The sequence below is a fragment of the Coregonus lavaretus genome, assembly GCF_964263955.1.
Source record: "Coregonus lavaretus genome assembly, chromosome: 27".
Lineage (NCBI taxonomy): Eukaryota > Metazoa > Chordata > Actinopteri > Salmoniformes > Salmonidae > Coregonus > Coregonus lavaretus.
Window position 1 is genome coordinate 19,374,008 of NC_140014.1, and position 22,511 is coordinate 19,396,518.

General features: G+C 43.4%; 1 protein-coding gene across 1 annotated transcript in view; it reads right to left on the bottom strand.

The window, feature by feature from the left end:
* The window catches only part of LOC311102618 (centrosomal protein of 170 kDa protein B-like), a 52,428-nt gene that overhangs the window by 24,520 nt on the left and 5,397 nt on the right, over positions 1-22,511 (bottom strand). Inside the window, exons 3-6 of the mRNA XM_084143984.1 lie at positions 15,525-15,614; positions 14,436-14,514; positions 13,801-13,859; positions 11,954-12,104 (exon numbers count right to left, since the gene is read on the bottom strand). Coding sequence (XP_084000110.1) covers positions 11,954-12,104; positions 13,801-13,859; positions 14,436-14,514; positions 15,525-15,614 — 379 coding nt within the window. The remainder of the gene's footprint in view (positions 1-11,953; positions 12,105-13,800; positions 13,860-14,435; positions 14,515-15,524; positions 15,615-22,511) is intronic.

Below are 22,511 nucleotides of genomic sequence, written 5' to 3' on the forward strand. Positions count from 1 at the left end.
CATGGTGGAGAGTTTGGAATCTGATTGATTGATTTCTTCTGTGGACAGGTGTCTTTTATACAGGTAACAAACTGAGATTAGGAGCACTCCCTTTAAGAGTGTGCTCCTAATCTCAGCTCGTTACCTGTATAAAAGACACCTGGGAGCCAGAAATCTTTCTGATTGAGAGGGGGTCAAATACTTATTTCCCTCATTAAAATGCAAATCAATTTATAACATATTTGACAAGCGTTTTTCTTGATTTTTTTGTTGTTATTCTGTCTCTCACTGTTCAAATAAACCTACCATTAAAATTATAGACTGATCATTTCTTTGACAGTGGGCAAACGTACAAAATCAGCAGGGGATCAAATACTTTTTTCCCCTCACTGTAGGCAGCGCGTGAGTTTCAAGTTTGGGGCAGATAACTTTCACCATAAAAATGCACCTTTATAATTAAGCATTACATGCATAATCGCATTTGCAGTCACTTTTGAGAAAAGTGTTTTCCTGCTAATTGATTGGATTTTGGAACATTCATGCTTATAACCTACTGCCGTGTGCGCATTGCTGCGCTTATAATGTGAAGAAATAGCCTAATAGTTTATCAACATTTTAAGCTAAACGTTCTGAACTGTTGCATCAGCCTCATTGTTTTAAAAAATAATAATTATTATAATAATAATAATAATAATAATAATATTGTAAAGTGGTTATCCCACTGGCTATAGGGTGAATGCACCAATTTGTAAGTCGCTCTGGATAAGAGCGTCTGCTAAATGACGTAAATGTAAAAGTTTTTTTGATGCGAGTGGTTGTATTAATTTGGGATCCATCACATCCAACAACTGTCCCAGAGTATGTTTGGAATATTGATTTATTGCACAGAAGGACAAGTTGACTTTTGTACTATGGGTGATAGTAGATTGACATAGGGTAGTGCTTTTGCAGTTCGTTAGGCCTACTCATCTTGTTGGCTGACGAAAAGTAGGCTAACATCTTCTAACATCTTCAATATGCGCCTCGGAATTTGATAAGAGGGACGCGTGCAGTTGCGTTCCCGATGTGTCTTCACTTGTAGCCTACTTCTTAGCGGAGATGCCTTTGAGAAGGACCCGATCACGTGACAGGCATTGGCTAATAAGAATTGAGATATCTGAGAGCCATGTGAGTGAGAGGTGCTTTGGAGCACGGCAGGGAATTATAATTATTTTATTCAGCCCAAGGGCACAACGGCCACTTTGGCTGCAAAAGGCATGGATTGTTTAGGGGGCATTGCGGCCACAGAAGGGGGATGCCGCCGGGAAATTCGAGGCATTCGAGGCACTCCGACATTGCTCGTCCTAATATGTCTATATTTCTTAATTCCATTATTTTACTTTTAGATGTGTCTATTGTTGTAAATTGTTAGATACTACTGCACTGTTAGAGGTAGGAACACAAGGATTCCACTACACCCGCAATAACATCTGCTAAATATGTGTATGTGACCAATAACATTTGATTTGATGACAAAGCGAACAGGTTTGTAGAAATGTTGCCAAAAATAAAATAAAAACAGAAATACCTTATTTACATAAGTATTCAGACCCTTTGCTATGAGACTCAAAATTGATCTCTGTGGAGAACCTTCCAGAAGGACAACCATCTCTGCAGCACTCCACCAATCAGCCCTTTATGGTAGAGTGGCCAGACGGAAGCCACTCCTCAGTAAAAGGCAAATGACAGCCCGCTTGGAGTTTGCCAAAAGGCACCTAAAGGACTCTCAGACCATGAGAAACAAGATTCTCTGGTCTGATGAAACCATGATTTAACTCTTTGGCCTGAATGCCAAGCGTCACATCTGGAGGAAACCTGGCACCATCCCTACGGTGAAGCATGGTATCATGCTGTGGGGATGTTTTTCAGCGGCAGGGACTGGGAGACTAGTCAGGATCGAGGCAAAGATGAACGCAGGAGTGGCTTTGGGGCAAGTATCTGATTGTCCTTCAGTGGCCCAGCCCGAGCCCGAACTTGAACCCGATCGAACATCTCTGGAGAGACCTGAAAATAGCTGTTCAGCGACACTCCCCATCCAACCTGACAGAGCTTGAGAGGATCTGCAGTGAAGAATGGGAGAAATTCCCCAAATACAGGTGTGCCAAGCTTGTAGCGTCATACCCAATTAGACTCGAGGCTGTAATCGCTGCCAAAGGTGCTTCAACAAAGTACTGAGTAAAGGGTCTGAATACTTATGTAAATGTATTATTTTAGTTGTTTTTTTATAGATTTGCAAACATTTCTAAAAACCTGTTTTTGCTTTGTCATTATGAGGTATTGTGTGTAGATTGATAAGGAAAAAAACAATCGAATCCATTTTAGAATAAGGCTGTAACGTAACAAAATGTGGAAAAAGTAAAGGGGTCTGAATACTTTCCGAATGCACTGTAGGAGGTCCTGTTTCTTTGTTAACCTCGCAACAAAGAATAGCCGCATGGGCGCACTTCCTTGGAAATCGTTTGAAGAAAATATCCTTTCAATTTTATTCAGCTATATTCAATTGTATTATTCATACTATAAAACAATAAAAAATTATGCCACGGAATTCTAAGCAACTCTTGTCTGCTATATGAACTAGTATAGCCCACAGCAATATGGCATAGTCATATCAGGGCCTAACATTTTCTTCATATTATGTTTCTTTAGACCTGTCTAAAATAAATAATGGATTCATTGTGATGGTGTAGGCTATATTAAATGTATTTATTAGACTAAAATGTAGATGTTCCAAAAGGTCTGCATTGGTGGCTTGTAGGCTATGCATGTCCATGCGCCAGGAGATGATAAACGTGTTTATGTTAATTAACGGTCAATTACTGTGAGACCGGCAGTTATTTGTTTGACAATGACCTGCTGACAAAATTTAATGAATGCCACAGCCCTATCCGATACCGATATAAAGGTAAAAGGCCAATATCTGCGATAATATTGTTGAACCAATACATCGGTTTGGCTCTACATAAAAGCCAAAAAGATGCAGCCAAAAAGTGGAGCCGAGGACAGAAGGACACCTGTATGTACTGGACGGTGAGTGAGACAGCAAAACTACAATCCCCCTAACCAACTGGCCAGTGACGCTCGCTTCGCATGGAAAAACACAGCCTCACATACACCTTGTGCTAGCTGCACCAGGAGTTGGTTCAGCACTCCTCCCCAGTCCAGAGGCATGGCAGACAGAGATAAGGCTGTAACTGTCCCAGCTCAACAGGCAAGACCAATGTCACTTCACTCATCCTGCCAACTGGCATTCCATACTAGTAATGCTGCACGTCTGACCCTACTGGATTGAACCTTTGAACCTGTCATCTCATAAGGTTGCTTTATCGCACACTCCTTAACAAGGAGAGCTGTGCGCATCTTAACAGATCGTCTAACACTTTGTGGTATAAAATGCTTATGAGGAGACAATCTTCCTCACTTGAATAAGATATTAGAATAGACGTCAGCAGCTATATTTTACCTGAGGTATAACAGACTGATATGCTGGTACTGTATGTGACAAAAGACAAACAGTTAAATTCATCAATTGTATTTGCTTAAACATTTCAAATCAAATATTACTTGTCACATGCGCCGAATACAACAGGTGTAGAAATGCTTACTTACAAACCCTTAACCAACAATGCAGTTAAGAAAAATAAGAGTAAGAAAAATATTTACTAAATAAACTAAAGTAAAAAATAAAAGGGCAACAATAAAATAACAATAACGAGTGAACAGCGCCGGAAGAAGATGGCTGCCGTTTTACAGCCCTCTAACCAATTGTACTATTATGTGTGTTTTTCCGCGTTATTTGTAATTTATTTTGTACATAATGTTTCTGCCATCGTCTCTTATAACCAAAGAGAGCTTCTGGATATCAGGACAGCGATTACTCACCTCGCGTTGGACGAAGACTTTTTCTTCAACGAGGCGTTCGCGAAGGATATTCTACAGACACCCAACAAGGCCCAGATCCCCGTCATTCGCGTGAGGAAGAGACGGAGATATCGTGGACGCAGATCCGGGTGCCTTGTAAGGATCCGACGGCGAACGAGTAAACTGCCTCTCCCATCAATCCTATTAGCCAACGTTCAAGCTTTTGAGAATAAAATGGACGATTTAAGATTACGGTTATCCTACCAACGGGACATTAAAAACTGTAATATCTTATGTTTCACGGAGTCGTGGCTGAACGACAACAATGACAACATTCAGCTAGCAGGCTATACGCTACATCGGCAGGATAGAACGGCAGACTCCGGTAAGACAAGGGGTGGCGGTCTGTGTATATTTGTAAACAACAGCTGGTGCACAAAATCAAATACTAAGGAAGTCTCGAGGTTTTGCTCGCCTGAGGTAGAGTATCTTATGATAAGCTGTAGACCACACTATTTACCAAGAGAGTTTTCATCTATATTTTTCATAGCTGTCTATTTACCACCACAAACCAATGCTGGCATTAAGATTGCACTGAATGAGTTGTACAAGGCCATTAATCAACAGGAAAACGCTCATCCAGATGCAGCGCTCCTAGTAGCCGGGGACTTTAATGCAGGGAAACTTAAATCCGTTCTACCTCATTTCTACCAGCATGTTAAATGTGCAACCAGAGGGGAAAAAACTCTAGACCACCTTTACTCCACACACAGAGACGCATACAAAGCTCTCCCTCGCCCTCCATTTGGCAAATCTGACCATAACTCTATCCTCCTGATTCCTGCTTATAAGCAAAAACTGAAGCAGGAAGCACCAGTGATTCGGCTAATAAAAAAGTGGTCAGATGACGCAGATGCTAAGCTACAGGACTGTTTTGCTAGCACAGACTGGAACATGTTCCGGGATTCTTCAGACAGCATTGAGGAGTACACCACATCAGTCACTGGCTTCATCAATAAGTGCATCGAGGATGTCGTCCCCACAGTGACCGTACGTACATACCCCAACCAGAAGCCATGGATTACAGGAAACATCCGCACTGAGCTAAAGGGTAGAGCTGCCGCTTTCAAGGAACGGGACTCTAACCCGGACGCTTATAAGAAATCCCGCTATGACCTCCGACGAACCATCAAACAGGCAAAGAGTCAATACAGGTCTAAGATTGAATCATACTACACTGGCTCTGACGCTCGTCGGATGTGGCAGGGCTTGAAAACTATTACAGACTACAAAGGGAAGCACAGCCGCGAGCTGCCCAGTGACACAAGCCTACCAGACGAGCTAAACCACTTCTATGCTCGCTTCGAGGCAAGCAACACTGAAGCATGCATGAGAGCACCAGCTGTTCCGGACGACTATGTGATCACGCTCTCCGTAGCCGATGTGAGTAAGACTTTTAAGCAGGTCAACATTCACAAGGCCGCAGGGCCAGACGGATTACCAGGACGTGTACTCCGAGCATGTGCTGACCAACTGGCAAGTGTCTTCACTGACATTTTCAACATGTCCCTGACTGAGTCTGTAATACCAACATGTTTCAAGCAGACCACCATAGTCCCCGTGCCCAAGAACTCTAAGATAACCTGCCTAAATGACTACCGACCCGTAGCACTGACGTCTGTAGCCATGAAGTGCTTTGAAAGACTGGTCATGGCTCACATCAACAGCATAATCCCAGAAACCCTAGACCCACTCCAATTTGCATACCGCCCCAACAGATCCACAGATGATGCAATCTCTATCGCACTCCACACTGCCCTTTCCCACCTGGACAAGAGGAACACCTACGTGAGAATGCTATTCATTGACTACAGCTCAGCATTCAACACCATAGTGCCCTCTAAGCTCATCACTAAGCTAAGGATCCTGGGACTAAACACCTCCCTCTGCAACTGGATCCTGGACTTCCTGACGGGCCGCCCCCAGGTGGTAAGGGTAGGTAACAACACATCTGCCACACTGATCCTCAACACGGGGGCCCCTCAGGGGTGCGTGCTCAGTCCCCTCCTGTACTCCCTGTTCACCCATGACTACAGGAGAGGACTGAACACACACTCCTGAGGGGCCCCCGTGTTGAGGATCAGTGTGGCAGATGTGTTGTTAACTGCCCTTACCACCTGGGGGCGGCCTGTCAGGAAGTCCAGGATCCAGTTGCAGAGGGAGGTGTTAAGCTCGCGGCTGGGCTTCCCTTTGTAGTCCGCAATAGTTTGCAAGCCCTGCCACATCCGACGAGCATCGAAGCCGGTGTAGTAGGATTCAATCTTAGTCCTGTATTTAAGCTTTGCCTGTTTGATCTTTTGTCTGAGGGCATAGCAGGATTTCTTATAAGCGTCTGGGTTAGAGTCCCGCTCCTTGAAAGCGGCAGCTCTACCCTTTAGCTCAGTGCGGATGTTGCCTGTAATCCATGGCTTCTGGTTGGGGTATGTACGTACGGTCACTGTCGGGACAACGTCATCGATGCACTTATTGATGAAGCAGGTGACTGATATGGTATACTCTTCAATGACATCGGATGAGTCCTGGAACATATTCCAGTCTGTGCTAGCAAAAAGGTCCTGTAGCGTAGCATCTGCATCATCTGACCACTTCCGTATTAAGCGAGTCACTGGTACTTCCTGCTTTAGTTTTTGCTTGTAAGCAGGAATCGGGAGGATAGAATTATGGTCAGATTTGCCAAATGGAGGGCGAGCGAGAGCTTTGTACGCACCTCTGTGTGGAGTAAAAGTGGTCTAGTTTTTTTCTTTTCTTGTTGCATATGTAACATAGGCGGCAGGTAGCTTAGTGGTTAAGAGCGTTGTGCCAGTAACCGAAAGGTCGCTGGTTCTAATCCCCGAGCCGACTAGGTGAAAAATCTGTCGATGTGCCCTTGAGCAAGGCACTTAACCCTAATTGCTCCTGTAAGTCGCTCTGGATAAGAGCGTCTGCTAAATGACCAATTATTTATTATTATAACATGCTGGTAGAAATGAGGTAAAACGGATTTAAGTTTCCCTGCATTAAAGTCCCCGGCCACTTGGAGCGCCGCCTCTGGATGAGCATTTTCTTGTTTGCTTATGGCTTTATACAGCTCGTTGAGTGTGGTCTTAGTGCCAGCATCGGTTTGTGGTGGTAAATAGACTAAAAATATAGATAAACTCTCTTGGTAAATAGTGTGGTCTACAGCTTATCATGAGATACTCTAACTCAGGCGAGCAAAACCTAGAGACTTCCTTAATATTTGATTTCGTGCACCAGCTGTTATTGACAAATAGACACATACCACCACCCCTTGTCTTACCGGAGGCATCTGTTCTGTCTTGCCGATGCACGGAAAAACCAGCCAACTGTTTATTATCCACGTCGTCGTTCAGCCACGACTCAGTGAAACATAAGATATTACAGTTTTTAATGTCCCGTTGGTAGGATAGTCTTGAACGTAGCTCATCCAGTTTATTCTCCAATGATTGCACGTTGGCCAATAGGACGGATGGTAGAGGCGGGTTAGCCACTCGCCGACCCCTGTATCGGCGTCTTCTCTTCATGCGAATGATGGGGATTTGGGCCTGGTCGGGTATCTGGAGTAAGTCCTTCGCGTCCGACTCGTCAAATAAAACATATTTGTCCAGTTCGAGGTGAGTAATCGCTGTTCTGATATCTAGAAGCTCTTTTTGGTCATAAGAGACGGTGGCAGAAACATTATGTACAAAATAAGTTACAAACAACACAAAATAGCACAATTGGTTAGGAGCCCGTAAAATGGCAGCCATCTCCTCCGGCACCATTCTTCTACATTTGCAGAGACCTTGCAGAGAAAATGCATAGGTGTACATTAGTGTAATGTTAGCTAGCTACATAGTTGTATTTGTATCAAAGATAAAGGTGTAGTATAGAGAAACTATCGAGGTTAGCTAGCCAGCTACATTCGTTCGCAGCGACGCCGTTTTTCAAACAAAGTCAACACCGCAGCCATTGCTAGCTAGCCAACACTACCAGCTAGCAGTACTATAGCAACTAAACACAATATCCTTTTAGCCAGCTACATTCGTTCGCAGCGACGCCGTTTTTCAAACAAAGTCATCACCGCAGCCATTGCTAGCTAGCCAACGCTACCAGTACTGTAGCAACTAAATACAATATAATTTTTGCCAGCTACATTCGTTCGCAGCGACACCGTTTTTCAAACAAAGTCAACACAGCAGCCATTGCTAGCTAGCCAACTACCAGCTAGCAGAACTGTAGCAACTAAATACAATATCATTTTAGACAGCTACACTCGTTCGCAGTGACGCCGTTTTTCAAACAAAGTCAACACCACAGCCATCGCTAGCTAGCCAACACTACCAGCTAGCAGTACTGTAGCAGCTAAATACAATATAATTTTAGTCAATGAGAATTTTGCAACATAAAGCTTCCCTTTCTGAACATTCGAGATGTGTAGTCCACTTGTGTAGCTAGCATGACTGACTTTGTGCTAGCTAGCCAACGTTTAATTATTGCTGCGTTATGAAAGGAACTAGACACGGACACGAATTATCTGTTTAGTGTGTTAACACACTATTGGTAGTTTGTTGTAACCAAGTATTGGTGCTAAACCGTGTGTTATTGGATGCTAGCATGCTAGTTAGCTATGGCGCCATATGATACGGTGCCCTGGGCGGTTTTCATGGAAGAATACTGTAAGTTAGCTATCTGAATAAAGTAAGTTAGAGTCTATTCCTAGAAACATTGAACCGCTGTAGTTTACAACAATTCGAATTTCTAAAGTGGAAGTTGGGAGAGTTATATTTGGGAGTTGTGGTGAGGGAGGCCCCGCTCTCTCCTTTCCCAGATGTTTAGTTCATTTCATTCCGATCTCCTCTGCATTATTGTAGCCATTTGCTGCAGCCTGTCAACTATGCCTCTGCCTATCCCTGTTCTCTCCTCTCCGCACAGGCTACACAAACGCCTCACACCGCGTGGCTGCTGCCTCTCTAACCTGGTGGTCCCTGCACGCACCACACACCTGGAGTTCCAGGTCTCAGGCAGCCTCTGGAACTGCCGTTCTGCTGCCAACAAGGCAGACTTCATCCCAGCCTATGCTACCCTCCAGTCCCTCGACTTCTTGGCGCTAATGGAAACATGGATTACCACTGAAAACACTGCTACTCCTACTGCTCTCTCCTCGTCTGACCATGTGTTCTCGCATACCCCGAGAGCATCTGGTCAGCGGGGTGGTGGCACAGGAATCCTCATCTCTCCCAAGTGGACATTCTCAATTTTTCCCCTAACCCATCTGTCTATCTCCTCATTTGAATTCCATGCTGTCACAGTCACTAGCCCATTTAAGCTTAATATCCTTGTCATCTATCGCCCTCCAGGTTCCCTTGGAGAGTTCATCAATGAGCTTGACGCCTTGATAAGTTCCTTTCCTGAGGATGGCTCACCCCTCACAGTTTTGGGGGATTTCAACCTCCCTACGTCTACATTTGACTCATTTCTCTCTGCCTCCTTCTTTCCACTCCTCTCCTCTTTTGACCTCACCCTCTCACCGTCCCCCCCGACTCACAAGGCAGGTAATACGCTTGACCTCATCTTTACTAGATGCTGTTCTTCTACTAATCTCACTGCAACTCCCCTCCATGTCTCCGACCACTACTTTGTATCCTTTTCTCTCTCGCTCTCCTCCAACACTACTCACTCTGCCCCTACACAGATGGTAATGCGCCGCCGCAACCTTCGCTCTCTCTCTCCCGCTACTCTCTCCTCTTCCATCCTATCATCTCTTCCCTCTGCTCAATCCTTCTCCCTCCAATCTCCTGATTCTGCCTCCTCAACCCTCCTCTCCTCCCTTTCTGCATCCTTTGACTCTCTATGTCCCCTATCCTCCCGGCCGGCTTGGTCCTCCCCTCCAGCTCCGTGGCTTGACGACTAATTGCGAGCTCACAGAACAGAGCTCCGGGCAGCTGAGCGGAAATGGAAGAAAACTAGACTCACTCACCACCTGGAATCTTTTCACTCCCTCCTCTCTACATTTTCTTCATCTGTTTCTGCTGCTAAGGCCACTTTCTACCACTCTAAATTCCAAGCATCTGCCTCTAACCCTAGGAAGCTCTTTGCCACATTCTCCCCCCCCCCCCCTCCCCCTCCTCCCTCTCTGTGGATGACTTCGTCAACCACTTTGAAAAGAAGGTTGACGACATCCGATCCTCGTTTGTTAAGTCAAATGACACTGCTGGTCCTGCTCACACTGCCCTACCCTATGCTTTGACTTCTTTCTCCCCTCTATCTCCAGATAAAATCTTGCGACTTGTGACTGCAGGCCGCCCAACAACCTGCCCGCTTGACCCTATCCCCTCCTCTCTTCTCCAGACCATCTCCGGTGACCTTCTCCCCTACCTCACCTCGCTGATCAACTCATCCTTGACCGCTGGCTATGTCCCTTCCGTCTTCAAGAGAGCGAGAGTTGCACCCCTTCTCAAAAAACCAACACTCGATCCCTCTGATGTCAACAACTACAGACCAGTATCCCTTCTTTCTTTTCTTTCCAAAACTATTGAGCGTGCCGTCTTTAGCCAACTCTCTTGCTATCTCTCTCAGAATGACCTTCTTGATCCAAACCAGTCAGGTTTCAGGACTGGTCATTCAACTGAGACTGCTCTTCTCTGTGTCACGGAGGCTCTCCGCACTGCTAAAGCTAACTCTCTCTCCTCTGCTCTTGTCCTTCTAGACCTGTCTGCTGCCTTTGATACTGTGAACCATCAGATCCTCCTCTCCACCCTCTCCGAGCTGGGCATCTCCGGCGCGGCTCACTCTTGGATTGCGTCCTACCTGACCGGTCGCTCCTACCAAGTGGCGTGGCGAGAAGCTGTCTCCGCACCACGTGCTCTCACCACTGGTGTCCCCCAGGGCTCAGTTCTAGGCCCTCTCCTATTCTCGCTATACACCAAGTCACTTGGCTCTGTGATATCCTCACTTGGCTCTGTCATATCCTCACATGGCCTCTCCTATCATTGCTACGCTGACGATACACAACTAATCTTCTCCTTTCCCCCTTCTGATAACCAGGTGGCGAATCGCATCTCTGCATGTCTGGCAGACATATCAGTATGGATGACGGATCACCACCTCAAGCTGAACCTCGGCAAGACGGAGCTGCTCTTCCTCCCGGGGAAGGACTGCCCGTTCCATGATCTCGCCATCACGGTTGACAACTCCGTTGTGTCCTCCTCCCAGAGTGCGAAGAGCCTTGGCGTGACCCTGGACAACACCCTGTCGTTCTCCGCTAACATCAAGGCGGTGACCCGATCCTGTAGGTTCATACTCTACAACATTCGGAGAGCACGACCCTGCCTTACACAGGAAGCGGCACAGGTCCTAATCCAGGCACTTGTCATCTCCCGTCTGGATTACTGCAACTCGCTGTTGGCTGGGCTCCCTGCCTGTGCCATTAAACCCCTTCAACTCATCCAGAATGCCGCAGCCCGTCTGGTGTTCAACCTTCCCAAGTTCTCTCACGTCACCCCGCTCCTCCGCACACTCCACTGGCTTCCAGTTGAAGCTCGCATCTGTTACAAGACCATGGTGCTTGCCTATGGAGCTGTGAGGGGAACGGCACCTCCGTACCTTCAGGCTCTGATCAGTCCCTACACCCAAACGAGGGCATTGCGTTCATCCACCTCTGGCCTGCTGGCTCCCCTTCCTCTGCGGAAGCATAGTTCCCGCTCAGCCCAGTCAAAACTGTTCGCTGCTCTGGCACCCCAATGGTGGAACAAGCTCCCTCACGACGCCAGGACAGCGGAGTCACTCACCACCTTCCGGAGACATTTGAAACCCCACCTCTTTAAGGAATACCTGGGATAGGATAAAGTAATCCTTCTACCCCCCCCCCCCCCCCCAAAAAAAAAATGGTAAAGTGGTTATCCCACTGGCTATAGGGTGAATGCACCAATTTGTAAGTCGCTCTGGATAAGAGCGTCTGCTAAATGACGTAAATGTAAATGTAAAAGGACAACAAGAGGACTGGGACAGGGCTGAAGTTGTGAGTTAAACAGAGTTTTACCTGCTGCGAGGGCAGCTTTATGCTCAGCTTTCTCCTGTTTGGAGCGGGGTGAGTCTCTGGTTCTCTCCTCAGCATGCTGCCTCTCCTTCTCCCTCTTTCTGGCCTCCAGGGCCTTCATACTCATCTGCAGCTGGCTGGTGTACTTCTCATGCTAATACACGCAAAAGGAAAGCAGGATATGAAAAAGCCCCTACCAGACTATCACTTACATTCATAGATGACATGTACAGTGGGGGGAAAAAGTATTTAGTCAGCCACCAATTGTGCAAGTTCTCTCACTTAAAAAGATGAGAGGCCTGTCATTTTCATCATAGGTACACGTCAACTATGACAGACAAAATGAGGAAAAAAAATCCAGAAGATCACATTGTAGGATTTTTAATGAATTTATTTGCAAATTATGGTGGAAAATAAGTATTTGGTCAATAACAAAAGTTTCTCAATACTTTGTTATATACCCTTTGTTGGCAATGACACAGGTCAAACGTTTTCTGTAAGTCTTCACAAGGTTTTCACAAACTGTTGCTGGTATTTTGGCCCATTCCTCCATGCAGATCTCCTCTAGAGCAGTGATGTTTTGGGGCTGTCGCTGGGCAACACGGACTTTCAACTCCCTCCAAAGATTTTCTATGGGGTTGAGATCTGGAGACTGGCTAGGCCACTCCAGGACCTTGAAATGCTTCTTACGAAGCCACTCCTTCGTTGCCCGGGCGGTGTGTTTGGGATCTTTGTCATGCTGAAAGACCCAGCCACGTTTCATCTTCAATGCCCTTGCTGATGGAAGGAGGTTTTCACTCAAAATCTCACGATACATGGCCCCATTCATTCTTTCCTTTACACGGATCAGTCGTCCTGGTCCCTTTGCAGAAAAACAGCCCCAAAGCATGATGTTTCCACCCCCATGCTTCACAGTAGGTATGGTGTTCTTTGGATGCAACTCAGCATTCTTTGTCCTCCAAACACGACGAGTTGAGTTTTTACCAAAAAGTTCTATTTTGGTTTCATCTGACCATATGACATTCTCCCAATCCTCTTCTGGATCATCCAAATGCACTCTAGCAAACTTCAGACGGGCCTGGACATGTACTGGCAGGGGGACACGTCTGGCACTGCAGGATTTGAGTCCCTGGCGGAGTAGTGTGTTACTGATGGTAGGCTTTGTTACTTTGGTCCCAGCTCTCTGCAGGTCATTCACTAGGTCCCCCCGTGTGGTTCTGGGATTTTTGCTCACCGTTCTTGTGATCATTTTGACCCCACGGGGTGAGATCTTGCGTGGAGCCCCAGATCGAGGGAGATTATCAGTGGTCTTGTATGTCTTCCATTTCCTAATAATTGCTCCCACAGTTGATTTCTTCAAACCAAGCTGCTTACCTATTGCAGATTCAGTCTTCCCAGCCTGGTGCAGGTCTACAATTTTGTTTCTGGTGTCCTTTGACAGCTCTTTGGTCTTGGCCATAGTGGAGTTTGGAGTGTGACTGTTTGAGGTTGTGGACAGGTGTCTTTTATACTGATAACAAGTTCAAACAGGTGCCATTAATACAGGTAACGAGTGGAGGAGAGAGGAGCCTCTTAAAGAAGAAGTTACAGATCTGTGATAGCCAGAAATCTTGCTTGTTTGTAGGTGACCAAATACTTATTTTCCACCATAATTTGCAAATAAATCCATTAAAAATCCTACAATGTGATTTTCTGGATTTTTTTCTCTCAATTTGTCTGTCATAGTTGACGTGTACCTATGATGAAAATTACAGGCCTCTCTCATCTTTTTAAGTGGGAGAACTTGCACAATTGGTGGCTGACTAAATACTTTTTTTCCCCACTGTATATGTGTGGAAGTTCTCACTTACTTTGAGAGCCTCCTCTGGCACCTTGTGTTGACTCCTCTCCAGGACGTACATATGAGAATGTGGAAGAAGAGTTAAGGAAGGCATTTTCAATCTGGAGCCATTGGGTTAGAATAATACATGTCACTGACACTTGCCATTTTAGATAATTATTAGCCTATGCAGTCCTTGAAGCTCTAACTTTCTGAGAACTCTGAGACATGTGGCATGTGGCATGGCAACGCATACTAAAAACGTCTACCTTTAAGCATCTTTTGTCCCAGTTATCTAAACTCAATTTCACTATTCATGTTTTTCAGCTCAGAGGTTCAAGGGTCCAAGAGCTTTTCAGTCCAGAGTTGAGCATAATCTAAAAACCCTGACTCAAACCACAGGGAATTAACATGCTGGGAGAGTTTGGTGCACAAACCACTGAGGGAAAAGAAAATGAATATTTGAAATTCCTTTCTACCAGCAAGTATAGACCAAAGCTTTATGGAATCCAATTGTTTGTAAGAAACAAGCATAAGAGAGCACTCAGAGGTTCAAAAGTATGCATTCTTCTGATCCAATCAAGAAAATCCCCAAACAATGAAGATTGAATAATCAATAAAACACTAAAAAGAATTACAATCATTATCAGATAATCAAAAGGATATCATATCCAAAGCGGATGACATCAGAGGGCTTCAGGGTGATGTAAGTCTGGTCTGGGATTCTCAGATCATTCACAAAAGTCTAGGGAGAAAATAGATAAAACTGTTTGTTTTGGTGCGTTTACATTAAAAGCTTCAGAAAAATCAACAATCATGATTAGTTCACTGCCATTGGAATAAAAACAGATACTGATGATAAAAGAGTTAGTTGTCACACTGGCAACAGGTCATTCCATTGCACACACATCCTCTGGAGTTTTCCTAGCTAGGTGCTGCTTAGCAGTTGCCTGTCTCCTAGTGAAATGTAAGATATACTACCTGTAAATTAAGGGATTAATGAGATTATGCAGTTATGCAATGGCCATCTGCCCTGAGTAGGCTCAGGAAGGCAGTCAGGGGACAGGTGGGTAGAGAGCAGGCTAACTCTGAGAGCACTCACACACCAGCAAAAGCTACACGACTTAATTACATTACACTCTGCATAATCTAAATTAAACCCACAATCCAGAGGTATAGATACTGTATCAAGTATCGCTTAGTGGAAGGCTATAGCCTAACAGTGCTTAAAAAAGGGCTCACCACCATAAGTAGACTAAATAAAGATAATTGTCAAAGTAATAGGAAAACAAACTGCCATGACACATTTCAGTAACATGCTTCTGACATTCTATTCTGCTCTGTTTAGAGTTGGCTGCTCCAACTGCTGGTGCCAAGAGAAACACTACAGTGAAACAATGGACAGTCTTTCCCTCTCCTCAGTCCTGTGCTTTGCTGGAACAGTGCAATGAAGTGGCAATAGTAAAGCGGGAGGCGTCAGGGGGAGGGAGAGAGAGAAAGAGAGAGAGTGAGGCAGAAATAGAGCGAAAAAGACAGAGAGAGGGGTAGAGAGAGAGAAAGAAGGAGACCATAGAAAAGGCCCAGGCCAGCAGAAAATGCTGTGCTCATTGCTGCTCTAGCAACTGTCTCTGGCACTGAGAGAGGGCTCTTTTGTGCTAAAGCCTGGGGGACTGGTAGTGGTCCTCTGGACCCTCCATGAAGTGGCTAGCTGGATCCTTTATTCAACATGTATGCAGGGGACAAGATGAGACTCACCCCGTTCAGGCTGCCCAGGTCCTTCACCATGTGCTCGTCTGTGGCTGGGTCGTAGTTGACGACAGCATGTTGCTTGTCCACACTGCGCGACTGTAAAACAAGACAGAGAACATACCTGAGCATCTCATACTGATGGGCAATGGCTAAGAAACCTCAGAGATTGGATACTGTCATGAGTTTAAGCAGTGAAACAAAATATCTGCAATGAAGGCTACATGCATGTACAGTAGATAACTGTGCTCATAGTCAAACAGATAGGCCTTTGAGTTTGCTTACATTCCTGCAAAGAATCACTATTACTCCTAACCAATACAAGCCGGGTCATTCTGGTACCCGCTGGATGAAGACGACCCAAGTCTGACACTGAACAGGCAAGGAGAGCACTTTACACAACTCAACCAATCATCCCTGTCCTCAACAAGCCACCAGCCGGCAGGGCAGGAGGATTAGAAAGACAGCTCTACTGTAGTTCTGCTCATTAATTAACGGGCAGAACAAAAGCAGTAATTACGGCAGGCTGAGCCACTCTCTCTCTCTCTTCCACTCATTATCCACTCCAGGCCTCCTCTTCACCACATCAAAGACAGACCTTTCACCCACCTAACTCATTTGTTTAGTTATTACTGTTACTATCGTTCATTCATATTGTTGTCACCTACTGCATGTTAACCACAGTGGCAGTCGGTGCCATTTAAGATTAGGGAGGACAATCTTTTTTTTTTTATGAGCATGGCCTTATTTCTATTACAGGATATTGGATGACTGTCATTCATATTCCATTCACCCAGCTCAATGTAACATAGGCTTAGGCTACTACATGACTCTCAAATTGTCCCTATACTCATCATGAGGTTGCTACAACCTAGCCTACAAATGAAAGTTTAACGTAGGTGCACATGTCGAGAGACAAATTGGAGTAATCAAGGTGACAGACAGTGACACATTCAATACCACCTTGCACACGCTTGCCTGCATCTAGCTCATCTAGGGTGTAATCGTTAGTCCAAACAGTTGCAAAACTTTACGTTTTGGAACCAAAACTAGTGTTTCTATTGGACAAATTCAGGTACATGTCCTTCAGGTAGACCTTCATTGCAAAACAGTGTATTTTAAATCAGTTATTTGGTGACGTGAATATATTTAGTAGTTTTATCTAAAAAGGATAACTTTATTAATGTTGCACAATTTTTATGAAGTTCACTGAGTAGGATGGTCCTCCCCTTCCTCCTCTGAGGAGCCTCCACTGGTTAACCACTAATTTGGAGATTTTAGAGGCTCTAGTTTTATGGAGTAGCTATTTTCCTTTCTCAAATCAGCAGTGGGCAATTATAAATTGAAGCAATGCCTAGTACGATTATCCTGGTTTGTTTGGTATTACCATCAACACTTTGAAAGCTCTACAGTATTGGGTAATGTCCATGTAAAAGGATCCATGAGCATCAACATGAAGTTCATTGGAGCATATCAAAATTGGGTGTTAAATGAAAGCTAAGATTATTGTATAAATTTTTTAGATGGAGGCATATATACATTTTCCAACCATTTTCGATCCTATAAATTAGGAAAAAGCAAAGGCTTTGATATTTCTGGTCAAACAGATGGAAAGGGGGTCTTAGAAAACATCTACCAGAAATACATCACAACACACATCTTTTAGAGGGTGATGTCCATATACCTTTTTTTTTTTTTTTTTAAAGACTACAAACTGGCAGCTGCCTCCTGCTTCATATCTAAATCTAAAGGGGTGCTTATTCTACATAAATGCAATCTACCCCTTACAATTGAAAAAAGTGGAAATGATAAACATGGCAGATTTACTTACATATGTTCCACTCTGTATGGAAGTAAAATAGCATTTGTATCTATTGATGCTTATAACTCATATGACAAAGATTTTCTCCCTTCTGTAACCAGAAGCCTGCTCAATTGATCAGATTATACGCTTATTATTGGAACTGGCATGAATGCCATTATTGATTCTAAGCTAGATACAGTACCAGTCAAAAGTTTGGACACACCTACTCATTCAAGGGTTTTTCTTTAGTTTTACATTTTTTTACATTGTAGAATAATAGTGAAGACATCAAAACTATGAAACAACACATATAGTATAATGTAGTAACCAAAAAAGTGTTAAACAAATCAAAATATATTTTATATTTGAGATTCTTCAAAATAGCCACCCTTCACTATTATTCTACAATGTAAAAAATAGTAAAAATGAAGAAAAACCCTTGAATGAGTAGGTGGGTCCAAACTTTTGACTGGTAGCGTAGATCTGGACCTTCTCATAGCTCATCACAAGTGAATGCTTCCAATGCACTTAAACAATTTCTTAAAGATCTTAATCTTAATGACTGTTGGAGATTTCATAATCCCACAACTAAGGACTATACATGCTTTTCTGCTAGATTTTAGACTTTTCTCGAGAATATCTACTGATATTAAAGGTAACATGGAATTTATAAAAAACATTCTGACCATAATCCCATTCTTTTGTACATTTCAAATCTTCCCAATGAAAAAATGTGCACTGAGATGGTTTAATAATACTTTACTACACAACTGACTTCATCTTTCAGTTTAGATCCAATTTAAAATCATTTTTAGAAATAAATTATCACTCAGTGGAGGACTCAACTATGGTATACACTACACATTTTCCCTCTAATTTACAGAAATGAAGACTTCAGAAGTCATTGGAAAATGCTGGAAGACAACTATTCAACAGAGAGAGAAATGTAGCTATAAATAAGTAGACTGGAACTTAATGACCTGTTTTGACAGAGCAGAATTCATTATGCAGAGGGTGTGACAAAAACACTATTTTCAAGGGAGTAGGCCTAGCCACTTACTGGCGCTGCATCTTAAACATGCTGAAACAAGATCATCAATACAGCTATTTAGATCCCCTACTAAGGGACTGATTTCTGAGCAACTTTTAGAGCATATTATTCAGTTATTCACATAGCTTTGATACTTCCTGGAGAACCTTACGTTGCCCAAACTTTTTCAGAAATAAACAGTTTTATTAGAGGAACCAGTCACTTTATCTGAACTGAAAGCTGCTCTTTTAAATATGAAGAAAGATAAAACGTCTGGTATTGATGGAATATCTCCTGAACTCATTCACAACTTTTGGGATGAGCTATGACCAATTATTATTGAATCGCTTAACATTGCTATTGAAAAAGAACAATTCCACAGAGACATCAACACAGCTACTATATCCCTAATCCCTAAGAAAGGAAAATAACTCACAAATTGTGCTAATTTACAGCCAATCAGTTTAATCGGAACAGAAATGAAGATGTACAGTGCATTCGGAAAGTATTCAGACCACTTGACTTTTTCCACATTTTGTTATGTTACAGCCTTATTCTAAAATGGATTAAATTGTTTTTTTTCCCCTCATCAATCTACACACAATACCCCATAATGACAAAGCAAATACAGGTTTTTAGACATTTTAGCAAATTTACATAGGTATTCAGACCCTTTACTCAGTACTTTGTTGAAGCACCTTTGGCAGCGATTACAGCCTTGAGTCTTCTTGGGTATGAAGCTACAAGCTTGGCACACCTGTATTTGGGGGGTTTCTCCCATTCTTCTCTGCAGATCCTCTCAAGCTCTGTCAGGTTGGGGAGCGTTGCTGCGCAGCTATTTTCAGGTCTCTCCAGAGATGTTAGATCGGGTTCAAGTCCGGGCTCTGGCTGGGCCACTCAAGGACATTCAGAGACTTGTCCTGAAGCCAGTCCTGCGTTGTCTTGGCTGTGTGCTTAGGGTCGTTCTCCTGTTGGAAGGTGAACCTTTGCCCCAGTCTGAGGTCCTGAGCAGGTTTTCATCAAGGATCTCTCTGTACTTTGCTCCATTCATCGTTCCCTCGATCCTGACTAGTCTCCCAGTCCCTGCCACTGAAAAACATCCCCACAGCATGATGCTGCCACCACCATGCTTCACCGTAGGGATAGAGCCAGGTTTCCTCCAGATGTGACGCTTGGCATTCAGGCCAAAGAGTTCAATCTTGGTTTCATCAGACCAGAGAATCTTGTTTCTCATGGTCTGAGAGTCCTTTAGGTGCCTTTTGGCAAACTCCAAGCGGGCTGTCATTTGCCTTTTACTGAGGAGTGGCTTCCGTCTGCACACTCTACCATAAAGGCCTGATTGGTGGAGTGCTGCAGAGATGGTTGTCCTTCTGGAAGGTTCTCCCATCTCCACAGAGGAACTCTGGAGCTCTGTCAGAGTGACCATCGGGTTCTTGGTCACCTCCCTGACCAAGGCCCTTCTCCCCCAATTGCTCAGTTTGGCTGGGCGGCCAGCTCTAGGAAGAGTCTTGGTGGTTCCAAACTTCTTCCATTTAAGAATGATGGAGGCCACTGTGTTCTTGGGGACCTTCAATACTGCAGAATTTTTTTGGTACCCTTCCCCAGATCTGTGCCTCGACACAATCCTGTCTCTGAGCTCTACGGACAATTCCTTCGACCTCATGGCTTGGTTTTTGCTCTGACATGCATTGTCAACTGTGGGACCTTATATAGGCAGGTGTGTGCCTTTCCAAATCATGTCCAATCAATTGAATTTACCACAGATGGGCTCCAATCAAGTTGTAAAAACATCTCAAGGATGATCAATGGAAACAGGATGCACCTGAGCTCAATTTCAAGTCTCATAGGTTCTGAATACTTATGCAAATAAGGTATTTCTGTTTTTTATTTTTAATACATTTTCAAAAATTTCTGAAAACCTTTCGCTTTGTCATTATGGGGTATTGAGTGTATATTGATGAGGAGCAGTTTTTATTTAATTCATTTTAGAATAAGGCTGTAACGTAACAAAATGTGGAAAAGGGGAAGGGGTCTGAATACTTTCCGAATGCACAGTATGCCAAAGTTCCAGCCATGCGCCTAGAGAAAGTTATTAACAAGCTCATCCATCCTGACCAAACAGGGTTTATTAAAGGGTCTACCAACTGAGCTACAGGGGACCATGTATGTGAATCCTTCTTTTATTATATCTACTGGCACTACCCATTCTAATCCATTTACCATTCAACGAGGATGTAAACAAGGTTGTCCCGCCTCCCCTATGCTATTTGCTCTCTCTCTTGAACCTCTGGCACAAAGCATAAGTCAAAATTCGTCTTCCTCGCATATCAAAATCAAACAAACTGAACATGCAATTTCTCTGTATGCAGATGACATAATGCTCTACGTCGCAAACGCTCAGAAATCCCTCCAGCCAATAATGTCTATTTTCACAGCATTCAGCCCATGGTCTGGTTACAAGATAAACTGGTCCAAATCAGCTCCACTACCTCTTAACTCAGCTATGGGAAGCGTGCAACTACCACCCATGATCCGTGTGAAGAAGCAAATCACCTACTTATACATTACCATATCCCCCGCTATTCACACTACTTGCAGGAATAACTACTTAGAAACCTTTCAAAAGATCAAAAAATACATAAAAAGATTAACCGCTATGGCCACTTCTTTGAATGCTAGAACCTCAATTATTCAAATGAATGTCCACCCTTGTATCAATTTTATGAATTCCATGTTACCACTGCCGCCTCCTATAGGTTATTGTTCTAAACTTGACTCTGTCATAAAGAAGTTCATTTGGGGGAGAAAGAGACCAAAGATTAAATATGCAACACTCCACATATTTTCATATCTGTCACATGAGAATTGTGTTTTCCCGCTAATTGCATTTTGGAACATTCGCTCATAACCTATAGCCATGTACGCATTGTTGAGCTTATAATATGAAGAAATAAAACATTATCAACATTTTAAGCTAAACAGCCTCATTGCTTTAAAAAAATGTTTATGTGCAGTGGTTGTATGAATTTTGGATTGGTTGTCCAAGAACTGTCCCAGAGTCTGTTTTTAACCGTATATTTTTTGGGTGATGGGATGCCCATAATTTCGAGCCCTGGAGGGAATTATTTTATAAAAACATTTTTAAAAAAGTATATTTTATAGACTACCAAGGGTGGCCAACCATCCTCCAGGAGAGCCTTAAAAGGGGAGTATTGTATTTTGAGACAGGCTTGAATATGCAAAGAAGCCAATAGGAAGAGTGTAGCCTACATTTTTGTCTTTGGTAAAAAAAATTGTCATGCATTTTATTTGTAAAGTGTCATCCTTACATCATACAATTGTGTTACAGACCAAGTCACTTGAGCTTAAAAAATATATATAAAAAAATCTGTCCTACAAGTGGCAAAAAAAATAGTGAATGTCAAGCCCTGGATTGGTTCAGATTTGGTCCGGTCTGGACCAACCAAATTTGGTTTTGTTTGGGGGCAGAGCTCATTAAAATAATAGCCAGTGTGTAGAATAATATCCAAATATGCAAAGGAGGATATTACATATTTCTACCTGTGTACCTATTTAGGATACATCACCATGAAGAGAATGGCATTCATATCCATAATTATGCACTTCTGTGTATTACAGATCAGGGACCCATGATGAAATTCCGTTACTGGGTGTAAATCCACAACTTACTGTAGTTCAATAACCAAAATAGATTTTTTCAAAGTCAATATGTTATGTCATAGCTGACACCCCATTCTTTCTGCAGAGTTTTTGGGAAACGTGTGGACACAAAAAACAGATGGAGATTTTATCAAAATTATTTTACCAAACTTTGCATCTGCACAGTTCTTCCAGTAAATGTTTTTTTTTGTACAATTTTCAGTGTAAATTGTTAAAAGTGGTCCTTGTGCATAGAGTTGTATGACTTGTTAAACTTGAAATCATTTTTTTTTGTTTAGCATACATTTTAAGTGAAAGTTCCGTTACCGTGGAATTGCCCTTGACATCAAAAAGTCTGGTCTCAAATAATCAATAAAACACCACTCAGTTACAACATTACCCCACTTTCCAAGAGGAATGTCAATCTATCTTATCTGAGACTAATGCGACCTCTGGCACCCCACAGCCGTGCAGATGTGCACAGTGACCAATACAGTTGCTC